Source organism: Arvicola amphibius, chromosome 14, assembly GCF_903992535.2.
Source record: "Arvicola amphibius chromosome 14, mArvAmp1.2, whole genome shotgun sequence".
Lineage (NCBI taxonomy): Eukaryota > Metazoa > Chordata > Mammalia > Rodentia > Cricetidae > Arvicola > Arvicola amphibius.
In genome coordinates this window covers 3,131,944-3,154,749 of record NC_052060.1, presented here as the reverse complement: position 1 = coordinate 3,154,749, position 22,806 = coordinate 3,131,944, and the positions used below count along the sequence as shown (strand labels likewise).

The following is a 22,806-nucleotide window of genomic DNA, read 5'->3' as shown; positions in this document are numbered from 1 at the left end:
TCGCTGTCACTCTCAATGCTGGAGCCTTGCCAGCAGGAAATCTGGAAGACGTTTGTGCAGTTGCTTTGCCCAAAGTGAGTGTCTGGTGCAAAGGGCACACTGACCTGAGCCTTGCTAGTGGCCATGAGGGCCTCGGGGGCCCCCAGTTTTCAGGATATGTATGCACAGCCTCTATCACCATAGTGATTCTGTAGAGACAGGGAATGGGACTGTAGGGTCAGAGAACATCTTTGAGGGGTCGTCTCTCTCCTTCCACACTTCAATGGGCTCTGTGGGTTCAAACGAAGTCTCCAATCTTCAGTGGCAAGAACCTTTAACTACTGAGGCCTCTCATGGGCCCAGGCCAGTGATCCTCCTGCCTCTGCCTCCAAAGTGCTGAGACTACAGGTATGAGAGCCACCACGCTGTTTACATAGTGCTAAAGACTGAATCTAGGGCTTCGCAGTTAGGCAAACACTACCAAATTGGGCAACATTCCCAGATATTCCCACTTCTCTTTCTCTCCTTTCTACCAACCCCCTCTGGATTTCTCAGCACTGGGGAGGAGGAGGGACAGGCCCCAGCGGCTCACACAGGCCACACATTATAACTGAGTGGCACTGCCAATCCTACCTTTATGTTTTTCTATTAAAAAAGCACAAATAGATGGGCAGTGGTGGCACACGCCTTTAATCCCAGCACTCAGGAGGCAGAAGCAGGCCGATCTCCTGAGTTTGATGGAGGTCAGCCTCATCTATGGAGAGAGCTCCAGGACAGCCAGGGCTGCCCAGAGAAACTCTGTCTTGAAAAACAAAATACAAAAAAAGCACAAATATCAAAGATGAAAGGCAACATGATGAAATTGGAAGGAAACAACTCTTCACAGGTGGCATGTGAACCATGTAGCAAATACCCGGTTACAGCCGCAAGCTCTACAGTACCGTGCAAACGCGTCTGTCCACTGCCCTCGTCTTTGGCTGCCATCTCCATTGTCTTAGAATCTTCAAAATGGGCTAGTGTGTCATTGGAAGATTTCCATTCGAGTATTAATGAACTGAAATTATCAAACTTCCTCCCATGTTGGTCAAATACTGCTAGTTCCAGGACCGAGTCCCTCAGGCTGGACACAGGAATCTACATGAAAAGAAAAGGTCAGAAAGGATGTTTTATAAAAATTTGAGGCCATCAGATCAGCTTGGTGGGTCAAGTCCCTTGCTATAAAACCCTGGAATGGATTCCATCCCTGGAACTAACAAAAAATGGAAAGAGAGAATCAGCTTCATAAAGTAGTCCTCTGATTTCCACACATAAACCATGGCAAACATATATGCACACACACACAAAACACATGAACACATACAATAATTTAGTTAATTCAGTAGCGTTGGGGGTGGCAAGCTATGCTTGAAGGCAGGAATTACATTTCCTCTCAGCCTTCCACTTTGACAGTTTTTAAGTTGACCTGGCCCAGTGCTTGTTAACATAGGGTGTGTGTGCTTCCTCTTCCTCTTTCCTTTATTCCTCAGCTTCAGGGCTTGGGGGCAGTGATGTGGGAGTCCCCTATGTGTGCTGTAATTATCATTAATGAATAAAGAAACTGCCTTGGTCTGTTGATAGGGCAGAACTTAGGTAGGCAGGAAAAACTAAACTGAATGCTGGGATAAAGAAGGGCAGAGTCAGAGAGATGCCATGGAGCCGCCAGAGTCAGACATGCTGAAACTTTGCGGGTAAGCCACTGCCACATGGCAATACACAGATTAATAGAAATGGGTTAAATTAATATAAGAAGCTAGAGCTAATGGGCCAAACAGTGATTTAATTAATACAGTTTCTGTGTGATTATTTAGTGGCTGGGCGGCTGGGACCAACAAGTGGCTCCCTCTTCCAACAGGGCAGGTATTTTGTTAGCTGCATTTTGATTTCTGAATGAAGTAACTATTATGGCACTTTACCCCACCCCAAATATTTCATCATGTATTTCCTATGAAAGAGAACATTTTCTATGTAAACAAACAAAACAATAATACTGTACTTAAGAAAAATATCTTTTAGTTTTATTTTTGGCTATGTGCATGTGTATGCCCATGTATGTCCACGTGTGTATCCATGCCCACGTATGCAGGTACCCACTGGCTATGTGCATGTGTATGCCCATGTATGTCCATGTGAGTATCCATGCCCACATATACAGGCACCTACTGGCTAAGTGCATGTATATGCCCATGTATGTCCACGTGTGTATCCATGCCCACGTATGCAGGCACCCACTGGCTATGTGTATGCCCATGTATGTCCACGTGTGTATCCATGCCCACGTATGCAGGCACCCACTGGCTATGTGTATGTCCATGTATGTCCATGTGAGTATCCATGCCCACGTATGCAGGCACCCGCTGGCTATGTGCATGTGTATGCCCATGTGTGTATCTATGCCCACGTATGCAGGCACCCACTGGCTATGTGCATGTGTATGCCCATGTATTTCCATGTGTGTATCCATGCCCACGCATGCAGGCACCCACTGAGATAAGAAGGAGTCATCGAATCTTGATTACAAGCTGCTAGATGTGGGTGCCGGGAACTAAACTCAGGTCTGCACAAGAACTCAGTCACCTGTCCATCTCTCCAACCCCCCACGTCCCATGTTTAAGAATGCCGACATAAGTTCTGGAGAGATGGCTCAGAGGGCTTTACAGCGCTTGCACTACGAGCATGAGCACCTGAGTTCAGATCCCCAGAACCTGCATAAAGCCTGGGGTAGTATGTGTCTGTGATCTTAGCGCCCCCTACAGCAAGATGGGAGGTGGAGACAGGAGACTCCCTGACGGGAGGAAGGTGGCTAGCTTAGCACATGCAATGGTGAAGAAGAAAGACCCTGTTTCAAACGTGATGGAAGGAAAGGGCTGATATTTGTGGTTGCTCTCTGACCTCCACTTGTGTGTCACAGACCAAGCATGCGTGTGCACGCATGTGCACGCATGTGCACGCACGCACACACACAACACACACACACACATTAATGTAGCTTCATTAAATACAGAGTCAATATCTCAATTTCCCCTATACATTCCACCAAATGTTTTTTAAGTCTTTTTAGGATTTTTGTTGATTCATTATTTTAGAAAGGACTTCATCTTTATCTATGTGTATTCATGTATACCTAAGTGTGTGTATGAGCCATGTCTATGCCGGTGCCCAGGAAGGCCAGAAGAGGGTGTTGGATCTCGTGAACTGTGGTTACAGGAGCGAGCCTCTTGACATGGTTGCTGGGAATTGAACTCAGGTCCTCTGGAAGAGCAGCCAGTGCTCTTAATTGTTTTTTTTTTTTTTTTTTTTTGGTTTTTCGAGACAGGGTTTCTCTGTAGCTTTGGAGCCTGTCCTGGAACTAGCTCTTGTAGACCAGGCTGGTCTCGAACTCACAGAGATCCGCCTGCCTCTGCCTCCCGAGTGCTGGGATTAAAGGCGTGCGCCACCGCCGCCCGGCAGTGCTCTTAATTGTTGAACCCCCTTTCTATCCCTGATTTGATTACATGTAAGGACACTACATGTCCTTACATGGCTAGTTTTATGTCATTTTGACACAAACTCCGGTCACTCGAGAGGAGGGCTCTAGATGTGAGACAACACTGCACTAAAACTTCAGTAACAGGGCCATCAGGAAGTGGGGGAGAAGCCGCGGTAACAGGGCTGTCAGGCACTGGAGAGTAGGAAGAGAGGGGTGGGGGAGGGGAGGCGCGGTAGCACACACCTGTAATCCCGGCACTCAGGAGGCTGAGGCAGGAGGAGTGTACGTCTGAGTGCCTGGTTCACCTAGAGAGTGACTTAACCTCTGTGTCACCGTGCTGGGCTTTGTTTACCACGGGTGGTCGAGGTACTTGTGCCGCAGAATAATTTCCCTTATTTATAATGCTAGCAAAAGGTTTGATAGGGGAGATGTCGGTAAAACAATTTAGATACTATTCAGGGGGCTCATTTGTCTTCAGCCACAATTTCCTAGTACAGTAGACAGAGACAGTTGTGCTACTAAGTGTTCCCAACTGTAACTTAGCTACTCCTCTGTCCTGAGCACAAGCACAGCAATGCCTCTCACCTGACAGCCAGAGGCTGTATTTCAGATCCCTTATCTTGCAAACACTGGAGACAAATGTGCCTATGTCTTTGGAGGACAGTCTGCACTTACCAGTTGCTTGTTGTACTGTGGCAGAGGACACGGCTGAGTGCCAGTTGCCACCTTGTACACTGGTGTCACCAGCATGCTGGCAGGGTGGGCACAGATGAAGCGCACCTGCACTGTTTCCACAGAGGGACTAGGGTTCAGGACACCCGGGTGATTCCCAATCCGTACAGTGAGGACCTTTAAGGAAACATCAGAGGGTTATTTACATGTGGACCCTCAATGGCCACTGTGCCCAACTACTACAGAATGAGTAAGTCAGAATGAGCCTAATGCCACTGTAGAGGGGCCCTTCTGAGTATAATAATCAGACAAATCTCTTAAAGGCATAGGCCTTCCCCACTACACGTTAAACAATCTATTTTTTATGTGCACTGTTTTGCCTGTATGTATGTGTGAGAGAGCCAGATGTTCCGGGACTGGAGTTACACACTGTGAGTTGTCAAGTGGGTGCTGCGAATTAAACCTGGGTCCTCTGGAAGAGCTGCCAATACTATTAACCGTTGAGCCAAAACTCTAGCCCAAATAATCTATTTTTTAAATGGCAGAAAGCAATCAAGAAAGACACCAGGGCTACACAGATAAGCCCAGTCTTGAAAAACCAAAACCAAAAAAGTATAAATTTATAATATAAATTAAAATGATTCTGGGTTCAATTCCCAGCACCCACATGTCAGCTAACAACTGTCTGTAACTACAGTTCCAGGGGACCCGACACCCATGGTAAAACACCAATGTACATAAAATAAAGTTAAACAAATATATTTTTAAGAGGATTCTTGCCAGGCAGTGGTGGTGTACACCTTTAATCCCAGCACTCAGGAGGCAGAGGAAGGCGGATCTCTGTAAATTCGAGGCCAGCCTGGTCTATAAGAGCTAGTTCCAAGACAGACTGGGTTACACAAAGAAATCCTGTCTCAAAAATCCAAAAAAATAAAAAAAGAAGAAGATTCTTAAAATTGTGTATGCGTGTGTGTGTGTGGGTGTGTGTGTGTGTGTGTGTGTGCGTGCGCGCACAGTGGGTGGATGTGCCCACAGAGGCCATATGCATAGGGATCCTCTGGAGCTAAAGCTATATATATAGCTATATATATATAGGCAGTTGAGAGTCAATTGACATAGGTGCTGGCAACCAAACTCGGGTACTCTGAGAGAGCAGTAGGCTCTCCTTAATTACTGAGACAACTCTCTAGCCATGAAGACCTGTGTGTGTGTGTGTGTGTGTGTGTGTGTGTGTGTGTAAACCCTGTGTATACAGGAACTCACAGAGACCAGGGGATGATCTCTTGGAGCTGCAATTACAGACAATTGTGAACCACAGCTACTCAGCAGCTGTGGTCACTTGTGCAGTCAAAATTACAGTGTGGAAGTAGCATAAAATATCTCGGAGTAACTCTAAAAAACAGGTGGAAGACTTGTATGACAAGAACTTTAAATCTTTGAAGAGAGAAATTGAAGAAGACACCAGAAAGTGGAAAGACCTCCCAGGCTCTTGGGTAGACAGAATTAACATAGTAAAAATGGCAATCTTACTAAAAGCAATCTACAGATTCAATGCAATGCAAAATCAAAATTCCAGCAAAATTCCTCAAAGACCTTGAAAGAATGGTACTCAACTTCATATGGAAAAGCAAAAAACCCAGGATAGCCAAAATAATCCTGTACAATAAAAGAACTTCTGGAGGCATCACAATCCCTGACTTTAAACTCTACTACAGAGCTACAGTACTGAAAACAGCTTGGTATTGGCATAAGAACAGACAGGAGGACCAATGGAACCGAATAGAAGACCCAGATATCAATCCACACATCTTCAAACACCTGATTTTTGACAAAGAAGCAAAAAAATCAAATGGGAAAAAGAAAGCATATTTAACACGTGGTGCTGGAATAACTGGATATCAACATGTAGAATGAAAATAGAGCCATATCTCTCACCATGCACAAAAGTCCAAATGGATCAAAGACCTCAAAATAAAGCCAGCTACACTGAATCGCATAGAAGAGAAAGTGGAAAATACACTTAAACGCATTGGCACAGGGAACCACTGGGGGAAAGGAGAGATGACTCAGTGGTTAAGAGCATGGCACACTTACACACATGAAGGCAAATACAAGTACACATAAATAAAACGAATCTTTGTTTTTAAAGAAACAAACATTGCAACATCATACCAATGTCAGGCAATGATGATGCACACCTTTAATCCCAGCACTCAGAGAGGCAGAGGCAGTGGGATCTCTGAGTTCAAGGCCAGTCTGGTCTACGAGACAGCCAGGGATAAACAGAGAAACCCTGTCTCAAAAAACAAACAAGCAAACAAGGAAGGAAGGAAGGAAGGAAGGAAGGAAGGAAGGAAGGAAGGAAGGAAGGAAGGGGCTATTTTCCTTACTTGTTCTCCTAATTCCAGGCACAGGACTCGGTAGACATACTGATTCTGCTTCCTCTTAGCTGGCAGCCGGGCCTCTGTTACTCTAATGTCCTCTGGCTTCTCCATACTCAGTTCCAAAAAAAATCGGGAAGGCTCCAAGATCCATGGATGAGGGCCCCCTTCAAATACCATTTCCTTCACAGACTGCCATGTCACCAGGGCCACGTCCACAGGGTTCACAGCCTGAAACAGATTCATCTTACATAGTTAGGGAAAGAGTCGGGTCTCCCATACTCCTGGATTTGATCCTCTTGCCTCCACCTCCCCAGTGCCTAGATTAAATATCTATCAGTCGGGAGCTGGTGGCTCCCAGCACTCAGGAGGCAGAGGCAGGTGGATCTCTGTGAGTTCAAGTCCAGCCTGATCTACAGAGAGAGTTCCAAGACAGGCTCCAAAGCTACACAGAGAAACTCTGTCTCGAAAAACAAAAACAAAAAAAATCTATCTCTCACCTGTCTGTCTTTCTGCCTGTCTGTCTATCCACCCCTTTCCCTTCCCCTTTCCTCTCAAAGCTCTCCTATGTATTCCGCTTCCTCTCTTTCAAATTCATAACCCCCTTCTCTGATTACTGTTACCCACACCTTTTCTCTATAATAATTTTTTGAGACAGGGTCTCTTCTTTATTATAATTTTTATTTTATGTGTATTGGTGTTTTGCTTACATGTATGTCTGTGTGAGGGTGTAGGGCCCCTTAGAACTGGAATAACAGGCAGCTGTGAGCAGTCATGTGGATGCTGGGAATTGAACCCCAGGTTCTCTGGAAGAATAGTCAGTGCCCTTAACCTCTGAGCCCCCTCCCCAGCCCCTATAATTTTTGTTTTGAGATTATAATCTTTTAACACACACACACATATATAAGCATTTGTGTATATATAAATATATATTCCTAAGTACACAAAAGCAGCCTGTCCAGTCTGTATAATGTGTGTTTTCAGGGCTGACTGTAGCGCAGCGGTCGGGCAGCAATGGAAAATAATCAAATTAGCCTTATCAGAAATAATCAGTTTTAATAAAGGGAGAAAGTGGGATACACTTACAAAGCCAAGGTTCCAACAAAACAGAGAGCCAAGCGAGAGGAAAACAGGGTGCCTATCCCCAACCCGGTTCTTTTTAAAGGTACCTTTTTCCCCTGGAGCAGCCGCCCCTCAAAACAGGGATTGGTCAGCCACCCCAACAGCTGACCATCTGGCATTGGATACTGTGCTGGATAGTTTATGTCAACCTGAGAGGAGGAAACCTCAGCTAAGAAAATGCCTCCAGCTGGACGGTGGTGGTGCACGCCTTTAATCCCAGCACTTGAGAGGCAGAGGCAGGTGGGTCTCTGTGAGTTCGAGGCCTGGTCTACAAGAGCTAGTTCCAGGACAGGCATCAAAGCTGCACAGAGAAACCCTGTCGTGAAAAAAAAAATGCTTCCACAGCTGGGCAGTGGTGGCACATGCCTTTAATCCAGTACTTGGAGGCAGAAGGCAGAGGTTGGTGGATCTTTATGAGTTCAAGACCAGCCTGGTCTACACAGCAAGTTCCAGGACAGCCAGTGTGATACAGAGAAACCCTGTCTCGAAAAAGCAAAAAGAAAAAAAAAATGCCTCCACAGGATAAAGCTGTAAGGCATTCTCTTAATTAGTGATTGATGGGGAAGGCCTCAGTCCATTGTGGGTGGTGCCATCCCTGGGCTGGTCCTGGGGTCGGAAAGTAAGCAGGCTGAGCAAGCGGTGGGAAACAAGGCAATAAGAAGCCCCTCTTCAAGGCCTCTGCATCAGCTCCTGCCTCCCAGGTTCCTTCCTGTTTGAGCTCCTGTCATGACTTCATTTGATGATGCGGAAATATAAGCCAGAAAAACCATTTCCTTCCCAACATGCGTTTTGGTCATGGTGTTTCCTCATAGCAACAGTAACCATAACTAAGACAAGAACCAGCTGGTGCACTCTTCCAGGGAGGGGACCACTGCTCCTGCTTTCAGCATCCTTAGTTGCCTGCAGGGCTTTTGTGTGGGGTTGCGGCCCTGTGAGCTTCTCCCTCTTCCACCTTAGCATAGATCCCCTCACTCAGGTCATGTCTGGGCAGTTCTAAGGCGCCATATGGTGCTCTTACCTGCTGAGCCATCTATCTAGCCCCTTGATTTTAGTTTTTGATGGAATTAAGCAAGAAGGTAGGTTCTCCCTGCTTTTATTTTGAACCACTTGTCATAATATTTAATAGACTAACCTTAATGGCCCCAAATAATGGCTGCTATTCTGAAAATACATAAACACGAGGGGTAAATATGACTGACTTCTCTTCCATAGGACAGGAGGTTGCTGAGAGGTAGCTACCTTCAAAAGGAACTGTGCTCATAGTCTGTGTGAGTGGCGCCTACAGAGATATATACATATGTAAAAATCAGATATTACCTTAAAATTAATATCTCATGTGATTAATTTCCCACAGCTTATACCTCATTATTAAATAAGAAAGTTAAATACCTAAAATTTGCTAATGCAAGATAAAGATAATATTATTATATTATTGCTACTGACAGGTGGGGATGTGGTTCAGTTGGGGGCAGGGTTATTTGCTTATTGGTTGGTTGGTTGGAAGCTTGCCTAGCACGCATGAGGCCTGAGTTCCAACCCGCACGGCTTAAACTGAGTGTGACTGAATAGTGTTGTAACCCCACACTTGTGATGTAGAAACAGGAGGAGCAGAGGTTCAAGATCATCCTTGGATACACGTCTAATTGACGTTCAGCCTGGGCTACATGAGACTCTGTCTAAAAACAAACAAACAAACAAAAAGAAAGAAAAGAAAAGAAAAGAAAAGAAAAGAAAAGAAAAGAAAAGAAAAGCTGTTCATTCAGTTCATTCAGGAAGCTTGGGGGATGAACTCCCACGCCGCAGAGGTCCGATGTGAGCTGAGATCTAAACCGAGACAACAGTAAAGAGGCCACAAATCCTGACCGCTGAGCCCTCGTGGAGAGAACGGATGGCGAGCAACCAGGGCTTTACCAGGCCTAGGGACGGACAGCTCACCTTTAGAGGCTCGTATGCGGCAAACGTGGCGCTGCTCCCAACCTGCTCTTCATGCCCAGTCACGCTGACTGTCACCACAGCGTGGCCTGGAGACGTGGCTGCTATGTGCACACTAGAGCAATGCTCTGGTCCAGGGTTTTTAATACCTTTCAATCAAAAGACACGGTTTCAAACAGACATGGTGACACTTGGGAGGTGGCTGCAGAAGAATCCAGAGTTCAAAGCTGGCCTCAGCTACAAAGCAACTTTAAGGCAAGCCTGGGCTACAGGAAACCCTGTCTCCCAAACAAACAAATACCCACCCAAAGCTTACCATAACTCAGAGTAATAAGCAGCTGGGTTTTTTTTTTTAAGAAATTAGGCTATAGAAAAAGAATAATTTTAACCCATTAGAAGTATAACCTAGGGCTGGACAAATGTCTCAGTGATTAAGAGCACTGACTGTTCTTCCAGAGGACCCAAGTTCAGTTCCCAGCACCCACATGTCCACTTACTACCATTTTGAACTCCAGGTCCGGAGGATCCAACACTGCTGGCCTCTTTAGGACCAGCACTCATGTACGCATGCCCACGTGCTGACATACACACTTAAGAGAAAATACTGAAAATAGATTTGGCTGAGCACGATGACACCTTTAATCCCACCAGTTCGGAGGTTCAAGGCCAGCCTGGTCTACATAGTGAGTTCCAGGCCAGTCAAAAGCTATATAGTGAGACCCTGTCTCAAAAAATCCTTAATATCTATTTATTTATGTACTTTATTATATGGATGTTTTATCTTCAGCTCACCAGGAGAGGGCATCAGATTCCATCCTACATGATTGTGTGCCATCATGTGGTTGCTGGGAATTGAACTCAGGACCTCTGAAAGAGCAGCCAATGCTCTTAACAGCTGAGCCATCTCTCCAAATTCCCCCATCCCTCCCTAAAAAATCTTAAAACCATAACCTTTTCTGGGTATCGGTGGCATGTGCCTGTCATCTTAGCACTTGGCTCAGGCAGAATATTCTCCCAAGCTGCACAGAGCAACTCCTGCCTCAAACAAAACAAACATAATGCCTTTATGTGCCCACAAGGGCCCATTGTTTCCACTGAGTTGATGTGTACATTCCTATTGTAGCTCAGAACTGGACCGCTCAGCTATCCTACACAAGGCCCTGAGATCAATCGCCAGCAAAGTCAATAAATAAGGCACAGGGTAGAGGTGTTACAGAGAAGGTGTAGGGTAGAGGTGTGACAGAGAAGGTGTAGGGTACAGGTGTTACAAGAAGGTGTAGGGTACAGGTGTTACAGAGAAGGTGTAGGGTACAGGTGTTACAGAGAAGGTGTAGGGTACAGGTGTTACAGAGAAGGTACAGGGTAAAGGGGTTATAGAGAAGCACAAGCCGTTCATGCCAGTACTAAGGAGGCTTAGACAAGAAAGTTATTAATTCAAGATCAGCCTAGGATACATAGCAGGGTCATGAGTGGAATGTGTGTGTGTTTTTGCGCACACACATGCGTGTGTGTGTTTGTGTGTGTTAAAGAGAAAAAGAGAGAGAGGAAGGGAGGAAATTGTGTAAATTAACCTACAGAGGTGATTGGTCCCTTAATTCGAGGATGAAGAAGAAAAATAGAAAGATCTTTGCCTTGCCTTCTTTATAAAGAGTGAAGACTCCTTGCTTATCCGAGTTGAGATCCAGGGGTAGGTGAGAGCAGTCGGTGAATGCGATGGTCTCTTTGGTCTCTGCATTTACATGATACATTGCAATGGGGACCTCAATAATCTGACCAATTTCCACATCAGCTTGAAATGGTAACAGTTCCATTTTGTTCAGCTTCATGACATATATCTTGAGGAAAAGCAATTAACCTTTAGCAAAGTCTTAGAAGAGATATGTAAATACATGCATAATCACATGTTGCATGCATATGCACATGTAATATATACATAAACAGCACATTTAGGTGTGGGGGCACAAATCTCATTCTAGCCCTTAGAAGCTGAGACCAGACGATACAGTCAAGTGCAGGCTGCGTCATGCAGTGAGATCCTGTCAACAGCCATATGTACATTCTCTCTCTACATTGTTACTTACATAGTTTACTTTAGGTCCCGTTCTTCCTTTTTTTTTTTTTTTTTTTTTTTTGGTGGCGATGCTAGGGGTTGAACCTAAATCCTTGTTCATAAGAGGAAAACCCACTATGCCAAGCTAGGCCTCCAGTTAAAAACATATGATTATATATATTATAGATAAAACACATAATTACATAAATTATATATGTAATATAACATATAATTTTGTTATATTAGATACAAATTATATAATAACTTGGGTTAGATAACACAAAGTTATTCTCTAACATATACTATTTTGAGTTCTTTTTGAGACAGGGTTTCCTCTGTGTAGCCCTAGCTGTCCTAGAATTCACTATGTAGACCAGGCTGGCCTTGAACTCAAGAGATCGCCTGCCTCTGCCTACCAAGTGCTGGGATTATAGGCGTGCGCCACCATGCCAACTTCAGTTAGTATATATTTTAATATAAAACATACACACATGCTTTAGGGTTTCTGTTGCTGTGATAAACTCCATGACCGACCAAAAGTGACTCCAGGAGAAAAGTGCATCGTACACAGAAGTTAGGGCGGGAACCTGGAGAAGGGAGCTGAGGCAGAGGCCATGGAGGAACACAGGTCACTGGCTTGCTCCCGTGGCTTCTCTGCTTGCTTTCGTACGAGGTCGAGGATCACCAGTGCAGGTGCTAGAAGCTCAGATGCCATAACTACAATGAGCTGGGCCCTCCCACATCAACCATTAATTAAAATGTCCCACTGGCTTCCACAAAGACCAATATGGTCAGGGCAGTTTCTTAATTGTGGTTCCCTCTTCTAAATGACTCTAAGCCTATGTAAAGCTGCCAAAAATCTAACCAGGACAACAGAGAATCAGCCCTTCATATACATGAGTTATGCATCTACAGACTCAACTGACTAAAAATACTAGGGAAAAACACATCTGCACTGAAAATGCACACTTTTTTCTTTGCTTGGCTTGAGATAGGTTTTATGTCACCCAGGCTGGCCTAGAGTTAACTCTGTGGCCGAGATGGCTTGGATACCACAGCCTCTGTCCCTGAGTTCTGGGAAATCACAGGTCCACTGCACTTAAATGCCCTTCTTCCCTCGTCGCGATTCCCTGAACAGTGATAGACAGCTGGACACAGTGGCCCTTAAGAGGTGGATGCAAGAGAACTGCCATGAATTTGAAGGCACCCTGGGCTATAGATAGAGGCCCTGTCAAAAAACCAAAAACAAAAAAACATACCCAAGAACAAAAACACAATGCAGCATAACAATGCATTGACGTGGCATCAGAGATAGCGGGAAGTGAGAATCCCATGCAATGCCTCCATTTCCTGTGTTCCCTAGGTACGTCGCTGTCAGAACTAGAAACCTCCACACCATCTCTGTAGCTTCATATCTTTTACTTCCCTTATCCAACTGCTCATCAAATCTTTAATCCTACAATTTTAGCATTTGGGCTGAGACAGGAGAATGGCCAAGAGTTAGAGGCCAGACTGAGCTACATAACTGAGTTTGGGGCAAACTTCGGTTATAGAATAAGACCCTGTCTCAACCGATCCCTCTCCCCAAGTAAGACTTGTTGTGGAATATTACTGTAACTATTTAAGATGTATTGCATTTGCCTATGTTGTGGAATATTTGTTTAACTATCTAAAGCTGTGTTGTTGCTGTTTTACCTTGTCTGCCTAAGGCACCTGCTTGGTGCGTGGCCAATAGCAAGGGAGGAGATGTAGGCAGGACTTCTGAGCAGGGAGAGTAAGGAGGAGGAGGAATTTAGGCTTGGGAGAGACAGAGGGAGAAAGGGAGAAACGAAGATACCGGAGATATGCCGGGGCCCAGCCAGCCGGCCCTGGAAGAAGCAGGAAAGCAGGACATAGAGAATAAACGGAAGGTAAAAAGCCCTGAGGCAAAACGCAGATGAATAGAAACCGATTAAATTAAGTTATAAGAGCTAGTGGGACAACAATCTAAAGGATGAGCGTTCATAATTAATAAGAAGTCTCCGTGTCTTTTATTGGGAGCCGGTTGGTGGCCCAAAGAAATTTCCAACTACAAGATCCTCTCAATCTGTCCACTTTTTGTTGTTTTAAGACAGGGTCTTGCCCGGTGGTGGTGGCGCACGCCTTTAATCCCAGCACTCGAAAGGCAGAGGCAGGTGGATCTCTGTGAGTTCGAGGCCAGCCTGGTCTATAGAGGGAGTTCCAGGATATCAACGCTACACAGAGAAACCCTGTCTCAAAAAACCAAAAGGAAAGCAGCATCTGGAATATGTGAATGAACAGGAGTATTGTTAAAACTATTTATTCAAAGAGTCCACGTCTGGCTGCGGCCCTCTGGCTTTTGTTTGCCTTTCTCTTCCAAAATTTTGTTCCTAATCATCACTAACTAATCACACCTCACTAACTAGCCACACCTCACTAACTAGTCACACCCACAAGGATTTTTCTATCTACTAGGAGTAGCTTTTTTTTTTTTTTTTTTGGCTTTTGGAGACAGGGTTTCTCAGTAGCTATGAAGTCAGCAGTGGAACTCACTCTGTGGACCAGGCTGGCCTCGAACTCACAGAGTTCTGCCTGCCTCTGCCTCCCGAGTGCTGTGCTATCACCGCCCAGCAAAGAGTAGGTTTTAAAATTTTATCGATTGATGTTTTCTGAGATGGGATCTCTCTGTTATGTGGCTCTGGCTGTCCTAGAACTCACTACAAAGAATAGGCTGGCCTCAAACTGAGTTCTGGGATCAAAATTGTGCACTATCACTGGGTGGTGGAGTACACCGTTAATCCCAGCACTTGGGAGGCAGAGGCAGGTGGATCTCAGTGTGTTCGAGACCAGCATGATTTATAGAGCAAATTCTACACAAAGAAACATTATCTCAAAAAAAAAAAAAAAAAAGAAAAAAGAAGAAAGGAAAAGAAAAAGAAGAGAAAATAAAAAACAAAGAAATCTTCCTGTCTAAATTTTAGTTCTTTGAGGCAGGAAGTGATGTCATGTTTTGGTGGGGGGGCTATGGTACTTAGTACTTATTAGTACCTAGAGGCACTCAGTAAATGATCTTGACATGATGACACATTGTCAGATCACAGCTGGGAGATGGTGGCGCTCGCCTATAATCCCAGCACTCAGAAGGCAGAGGCAAGATGGATCTCCATGAGTTCGAGAAGCCTGGTCTACAAGAGCTAGTTCCAGGACAGCTAGGACTGTTATACAGAGAAACCCTATCTCAAAATACAAACAATGTCAAGTCACACAAGGAAAAGCATCAGATGCCATACACTGAAGAAAACAGAAAAATGGTCATATAATTAGTCTAAGAAAAAAGCCTTGCTTTTTGTTTAAGACAGGGTCTCGGGGTCCTGAGTTCAAGTCCCAGCAACCACATGGTGGCTCACAACCATCTATGAGATCTGGTTCCCTCTTCTGGCCTGCAGGTGTACATGCAGGCAGAACACTGTATATATAATAAATAAAATCTTAAAAAAAATGACTACATTCCTAATCCTTCTGCCTTTAACTTGAAATTGGGGTGATGACAGGTGTGTACTCCCAGACCTGGCAAGTATTTTCAGTCTTTTAGAGGTAGTTTAACTCGCCAAAATACGAGGCTAGTAATAAGGCTAACATGGAAGCCACTGATGTGTACAGGGCCAGGGAGGGGCTCAGCAGACAGACGCACCCGCGACACACTGCTGGTGACTTGAGTTTCATTCTGGTGCTCGGGTCTTGTGGCTAATCTCGGCTGTCAACTTGATACACTCGGGAAGAGGGAACCTCAGTTGAAGAGCGGCCTCTGAGTTGTCCCATGGGCATGTCCGTGGAACATTTCCTTGGTTGTCGATTGATGTGGAGGAGAGAAGCACTCCACAAAGCTGTCTTCCGACTTCCACACACACTGCTGTGGCAAATGCACCCTCGACATGCATATGCACACGCAATAATAAATATTATAAGATTACATGTATCAAAGTGAATTTTTTAATGGTTAGGACTGGGAATATGGGCTCAATTGTAAAGAACTTGTCTTACAAAGTGGGGACCTGAATTTGGACCCCCAGACTTCCCAGAGAAGCCAGACGCTGTGCTGGGGAGAGAAAGCAGGGCTTTGCACAGGGTAGGTCGTGTTCTCTGCCACCGGGTTATATCCCCAGCCCAAGACCACCCCATTTTACAACTGAGGAAGCAAACACAGACATCAAACATATGGCTCTTTTGTTGTTGTTGTTTTGTTTTTTGAGACAGGGTTCTCTGTGTCCTGGAACTCGCCCTGTAGACCAGGCTGACCTTGAACTTACAGATGTCCGCCTGTCTCTGCCCCCTAAGTGCTGGGATTAAAGGCGTGTGCACCAATTTCTGGTGTATATGGCTTTTTGTTTGTTTGCTTGCTTGTTTTGTTTTTCAAGACAGACTTTCTCTGTATAGCCCTGGCTGTCCTGGAACTTGCTCTGTAGACAAGGCTGGCCTTGAACTAACAGAGATTCATCTCCTTCTGAGTGCTGAAGGGACTGAAGGCAGCACCACTACCACCCGGCTAAATACAGGACTCTTAAGTAGGGATCAACTCATATTCAGAAATATTTAAGGAATATGTACTTTCAGGTTGAATTTCATAACATTTGAATTTATTTTAGTTCTACTTACTGAGATAGGGCTTCATGTAGTTGAAGATGGTGCTGGATTTCTGCTGTCCTGGCTCTACCTCCTGAGTGCTGGATTACAGGCATGGATGGCCTCCATGCCCAGTTTTGCGGGTGCTAAGGACTGAACCTGGTTTTTGTGCATGATAATCACTACCAGCTGAGCCACGACCTCAGGCCTTGAGTAAAATTTTCAAATAGTCAAGTTGGATTAGATGTAATTTTGAACATGTCCTGAACTTAAATTTAGAAATCGTAGCCTGTCGGTGGTGGCTCACATATTTAACGCCAGCATTTGAGAGGCAGAGGCAGGTGGATCTCTGTGAGTTCAAGGTCAGCCTGGTCTACAGAGCGAGTTCCAGGACAGTCAGGGCTACATAGAAAAACCCTGTCTCAAAAAAGAAAAAAAGAGCCGGGCAGTGGTGGCGCACGCCTTTAATCCCAGCACTCGGGAGGCAGAGGCAGGCGGATCTCTGAGTTCGAGGCCAGCCTGGTCTACAAGAGCTAGTTCCAGGACAGGCTCTAGAAACTACAGGGAAACCCTATCTCGAAAAACCAAAAAAAAAAAAAAAAAAAAAAAAAAAAAAAAAAAAAAAAAAAGAAAAGAAAAAAAACCCAAACAAACAAAAAATTTAGAAATCATGGTGCTGGAGAAATCGCTCAGCAGTTAAGAGTTCTTGCTGTTCTTGCGGAGGCTGGAGGTTCAATTCCCGGAATCCACATGGCAATTCACAGCCTCCTACGACTCCAGTTCCATGGGATCCAGTGCCCTCTTATGACTTCCATGGATACTAGTCACAAAAGTGGTGCACAGATACACATGGAGGCAAAACACTCATACACGTAATTTATTTACAAAAAACAAAACAAAACAAAACAACAACAACTAAATTTAGACAGCGGTGTCCCAAAGATACTCAGTTTTCAAGAGATACTTACCTTAATTTCTCCATATCGAAAAGGATTTTGTACATCTCGTGCCAAAATGGTACTGTTCCCTCTCACCTGACCGGCGGTGACCACTCCTTTGGTGGTGACCATGGCCACCGTTTCATTAGAGGAGGCCCAGGTGAAGTTGCCACTACCTCCCTCTACCTGTGAAAAACCACAGCCCATGGTGAACTCTTCTGGGAGGAAAGGGGAATCTAAGTGACAATGTAGAACTTGCCTGGTGAAGTCAAGTTTAGAAACTAATAAAATGATGTAATAAACGATCTCTGCACATGTCAAGCGACCGTTGGCCGTGAAGGAGGAAATGTCAAGGAAAGGATTAAAGGAAGGGTAAGTAGCTCTCCCACCACACAAGGTCACAGGGGCATCAGGGAATAAATAGGACAAAGCGTTGTAAAACTCACAAGGAAACGACAGATGGCCACACAGAGAGCATGGCAGTTCTTAGGTTTGGCGGGGAGGTAAAAGTCAACAATGAATCTGGGGCTGGGGTGCAGCTCGGCAGGCAAAGTGGAGTCTGGGACTGATCCCCCGCACTGCATTGCCAGGTTGTGCATCCCACGTGGTGCAGTCAGGACAACCTGAGGCTACACCAGTGTTCAAGGCCCGTCTGAACCACACGGCACAACTGTTTCAACAAAGCAACCTACTAGGGAAACATTTATTTCTGTGTGAATTCCATTATTAGAGGATGCCATACCTGAACTTTGTAACGATTTGCTATTCCCAGAGGATAATGGGGAAATGCCAGAAAGCTGGGTGTAAGCCGGATGGGAAAATAGATCTTCACTTCTTGCTGGTGACTGATTTCATACTTTTTAGGCTGAGCACTGTTGCTCTGCAGGAACAAGAAAAAAAAAAGTCAAAATAGATCTCCTGAGACACTTTCTTGTTTTATTTTGGTTTGTGACAGGGTTTCTCTGTGTAATATCTCGGACTGTCCCAGAACTTGCTCTGTAGACCAGGCTGGCCTCAAACTCACAGAGATCTGCCTGCCTCTGCCTCTCGAGTGCTGGGATTAAGGGTGTGCGCCACCAGCCTCTGCCCAGCTTGAAAAGTTTCTTAAAGGAACTGTGTGCTATCTGCAGCGGAAGGACAGTCTGCAGAGGCACGCAGTACCGTGTGGCATGACAGAGGAGGATGGCATGTCACAGCTGCTTTAGGTTGCAGCAGCCCGCCCTGCCAGGGCTCCTAGGGACTGGCCGGCTTTTGAGACCCCTACCTCCTGAATGCTGGGAATCAGGGTCGCATTTATCATCGCAACCCCATCCTTCAGGGCTTTCAACACATGGTAAGATCCGTTGGAAGTACTTAGTTGCTCTTCAAAATATTCCTTCAGAAACTGGAACGTGATCTTGAGATTCTGAAACCAGTCCAATGGCAAAACAAATCTGAAGATGTATTTTTTCCCCAAATACATTTCCCTAAAACCATTTTAATGCCAAGCCACAGGTAAGACTGTAGCTACGCACTTAAGGGAAGAAGACATAAGAACAGGGGTGGGTGTGTGTGCTGGGGGGATGGCTCAGTCACTAAGAGCAGTTGTTGCTCTTGTAGAAGACCCAATTCAGTTCTCAGCATCCAAAGGGCAACGTACAATCACCTATAGGTCCAGCTCCGGGGGTCCAACACTTCTGCTCTCTGCACATGTACATACCCACAAACACATAATTAAAATTAAATAAACAGAAGCTGGGCTGTGGTGGCACACACCACACCTTTAGTCCTAGAGACAGAGGCAGGCAGGTCTCTGAGTTTGAAGCCACCTCCAGTCTACAGAGCAAGTTCCAGGACAGGTAGGCAAGGCTACACAGAGAAGCCCTGTCTCAAGAAAGAAAGAAAGAAAGAAAGAAAGAAAGAAAGAAAGAAAGAAAGAAAGAAAGAAAGAAAGAAAGAAAGAAAGAAAGGAAGAAAGAAGTAAACAGGTAAACAGGAGCTGGAGAGATGGCTCAGTCCTGCTTTTCCAGAAAACTCCAGGTTCAGTTTCCAGTACCCACATGGCAGCTCACAACCATGTGATTCTAGTTCCAGAGGATTCTATGCCCTCTTCTGGCCTCTGTTCAGTACCAGGAATACATATATGCAGAAAACCACTTGTACACACAAAGTTTTTCCTCTGTGCAACAGCCATAGCTGTCCTGGAACTTACTCTTTGGACCAGGCTGGCCTCGAACTCACAAAGATCCACCTGCCTCTGCCTCCTGAGTCCTGGGATTAAAGGCGTGCACCACCACCGCACCAAGCTATAATTAATTGATTCAAAAAAGAACAAAAGTTTTGCTTTCCCTCACGGGAAGTCTGTCAGAAAGGTGTGATTTAAGATGGTATTCATGATGCATAGTTTCTAACACTCAGCCCTGTCAGTCCTGGGCAGGACACAGAAGTATGGCATGCGGAGAGAGGCTTGTCCCCAGCTGTTACTGGGCTCTTTAACTCCTGCCTGTAATCCCGACCATATTATGACTTCCAGGTTAGCATTCCCCAAGGACAGCACTAGTTAATGGCAATAATAAAAGTCACAACTAATAACTTGCATTTACAAATGTAAAGATTCAGAGCAAAGGAAGAAAGAAGGCTTTTCTCCCACTCAGTGGCCCACGCCAGGAGCTGTCCACAAAGGACCTAAGAAAATAAGAGAGGGCTGTGGTGTGGCTCAGTTGGGAGAGTGCTTATCTCGTGTACTTGAGGCCCTGGATTCGAGGCACATGAAACTGGACATGGGCACATATCTGTAATCCTAGCACTCTCCTGAGTAGATGCAGAAAGGTCAGGAGTTCAAAGTCATTGTCTTCTACACAGGTAGCTAAAAGTCCAGTGTGGACTATGGGAGATCCTGTCTCAGACAGGGAGCAAAAACAGAGCAAAAGCCAAAGAGAGACTCACATCTGAAATATGAACCCTTGTGCTGCTTTTATCAAACACATCAACTGTCACGGCATACACCTGGCCCACCTCGAGACTCCATCGGCCGCCAGGATGAACGGTGAAACCTGCATGCAAAGCAAGAAACATGAGGGTGGGAAGAGGTCCATGTCCTCCTACCACAAGGTAACAACTATGAACTTAAAAACAAAACAAAGCAAAAGATGCATCACATAGTTACTCTCCTATTGCTATAAACAACGTGGCCAAGCATAGTGGTTTGAATGAGACGTCCCCTCAACAAGTTTCAGGCATTTCTTGGTCCCATTCCTGGCTGCTTGGGAAGGACTACTAGGAGTAGCCTTATCGGAGGAAGCCTGTCACTGTGGGCAGGCGTAAGGTTCCAACAGCCTCCACCTTCTGCTTTTGGGCACAGCCATGTGTTCCCAGCTGCTGCTCCAGCGCACACCTGCCAGGTGCCATGCTCCCGTCATGACAACAATTGATTTCTAGCCCTCTGGAAATGTCAGCCCCAAATAAATCTGTCCTCCCTCAGGTGCCATGGCCACGTGTCTTGTCACAGCAGCAGAGAAGCGATACATGGAAGTCAAGCAGGGTGGGGCTCGCTCGTCACCCCAGCACTCGGAGGCAGACAGGTGGATCTCTGTGAGTTCAAGGCCAGCCTGGTCTTCAGAGCAGATTCCAGGACAGCCAGGGCTACACAGAGAGACCTTGTCTTAGAAAAACAAAACAAAGCAAAAAAAATGAAAGAAAGAAAGAAAGAAAGAAAGAAAGAAAGAAAGAAAATGAATCAAAAGTCAGGTTGAATTCAAAGTCTCAAATTCAAAGTCTGAGACTTTGGCAGTCCTTTTATGTTTAATGTATTCATTTTAGTGAATTCATTTATGTTTAATGCATTCATTTAAATTATTCAACTCTCTGAAAGCCATTATCTAAAATTACCTAAATATCCAGGCTCTACGACACATATGGTAGCGTTTGGGAGTCCAGATACAGAGCGCATATGGACATCTTAATTTTTGCTAAGGAAGTTATCTGAGCCAGTGTTGGGCACAAAAAGAAAGATGAGCCACTGAGGAAAAAAAATAAATGTACAAACAAAACTACACACACACACATACACACACACGTGTGCGCACACACACATGCACACACGCGCGTGCACACATGCGCACACACGTACACATACACACACATGCACACACACACGCATGCATAAACAAGCATAATAAAAATGCAGCGGACAGAGAGATGCTCAGCACTGGCTGCTCTGCAGAGGACCTGGGTTGAGGTGCCAGCATCTACAGCAATGCTGCAGTCCCAGATGTCTGATATTGTCGTCTGGCCTCTTCAGCCACTGTGCATGCACATGTATGACACACATGCAGACAAAACACGCATATACACAGAATTAAATTTGAAGAAGACGGAATGGAAAGGTGATCACGTTCTGTGGTTTTAAATTCACTTAGCTACGGAACTATTTCTTCAAATAAATGCTCACAGAGGAGCCCAGGATGGAATGATCCCATTCTGGAGGAGACAAAGACACGGCCTGAAAGACGAACAGTGGAGCTGGAAGCAGGGCAGGACTTGCCGCCCAGCAGCCTGCCTAGAGCTCCGTAGCTCCAAAGTCGCTCTCGCTTGCAGCAAGCGTTTACTAACCAAGCTGTTTATTTCTTTGCCATAAAACTACTTCTAGGAGCTACAGAGACAGATGGCTCTGTGGCTACTCTCGCGGGGGAGCTGGGTTTGATCCCCAACATTCACATGGCGACTCACAACCATCTGTAACTCCAGTTCTAGGGGATCCAATGTCTTTTCTGGTTTCCTCAGGCATCAGACACACACTTGGTACATTTACATATATGCAGGCAAAACACACACAGAGATATTTTTACTGGCAATGTGACCCAGATGTCCCTCCCACTGTTCTTTTATTTATTATTTTCTTATTTTAGTTATTTTTATTCTATGTGTATGGGTGTCTGATGTATAGTATGTCTGTGTCCCGTGTGCAAGAAGTGCCTGAGGAGGCCAGAAGAGATGATCAGATCCCTTGAAACTGAAGTTATAGCCACCATGTGAATACAGGAATCGAACCTGGGTCCTCTGGAAGAGCAGTCAGTGTTCTTAACCACTGAGCCATCCCTCTAGTCCCATGTTTGTTTGTTTGACAGTCTTGTAATGTAACAGCCCAGGCTGGCTGAGCGAACGGCAGCCCTTCTGCCCAGGCCTCTGAGACACTGGGAGCACCGTGTTTGGCACCACAACCAGTTTAGGCTTTCAGCAGTTTTTGGATTAGTCAGGAACTTGGAATATATATATATAAAATTCTGCTAGGGAGTCAGGGACACACCTGCCACTCAGATCTCAGATGGCATCCAGTAAGCAAGCATTCTTCTGTAGGTATGACATTTTAGATGCTTTAAGATGACTAACAGCCGGGCGGTGGTGGCGCACGCCTTTAATCCCAGCACTCGGGAGGCAGAGGCAGGTGGATCTCTGTGAGTTCGAGACCAGCCTGGTCTACAAGAGCTAGCTCCAGGACAGGCTCTAAAGCTGCAGAGAAACCCTGTCTTGAAAAACCAAAAAAAAAAAAAAAAAAAAAAAAAAAAGACGACTAACAGCTGGCCTTGCTGACAAAGGAATACAATCCTAATATTAGAAAGTGAAACCATG

The 22,806-nt window shown here is 45.3% G+C and overlaps 1 protein-coding gene across 1 annotated transcript in view; it reads right to left on the bottom strand.

Annotated features, from left to right (window-relative positions):
- Window positions 1–22,806, bottom strand: part of Nup210l (nucleoporin 210 like) — a 106,260-nt gene that overhangs the window by 60,436 nt on the left and 23,018 nt on the right. Inside the window, exons 8-17 of the mRNA XM_038311229.1 lie at window positions 21,067–21,135; window positions 20,125–20,231; window positions 18,464–18,604; window positions 17,942–18,079; window positions 17,230–17,385; window positions 11,228–11,426; window positions 9,595–9,740; window positions 6,547–6,768; window positions 4,160–4,333; window positions 921–1,113 (exon numbers count right to left, since the gene is read on the bottom strand). Coding sequence (XP_038167157.1) covers window positions 921–1,113; window positions 4,160–4,333; window positions 6,547–6,768; window positions 9,595–9,740; window positions 11,228–11,426; window positions 17,230–17,385; window positions 17,942–18,079; window positions 18,464–18,604; window positions 20,125–20,231; window positions 21,067–21,135 — 1,545 coding nt within the window. The remainder of the gene's footprint in view (window positions 1–920; window positions 1,114–4,159; window positions 4,334–6,546; window positions 6,769–9,594; window positions 9,741–11,227; window positions 11,427–17,229; window positions 17,386–17,941; window positions 18,080–18,463; window positions 18,605–20,124; window positions 20,232–21,066; window positions 21,136–22,806) is intronic.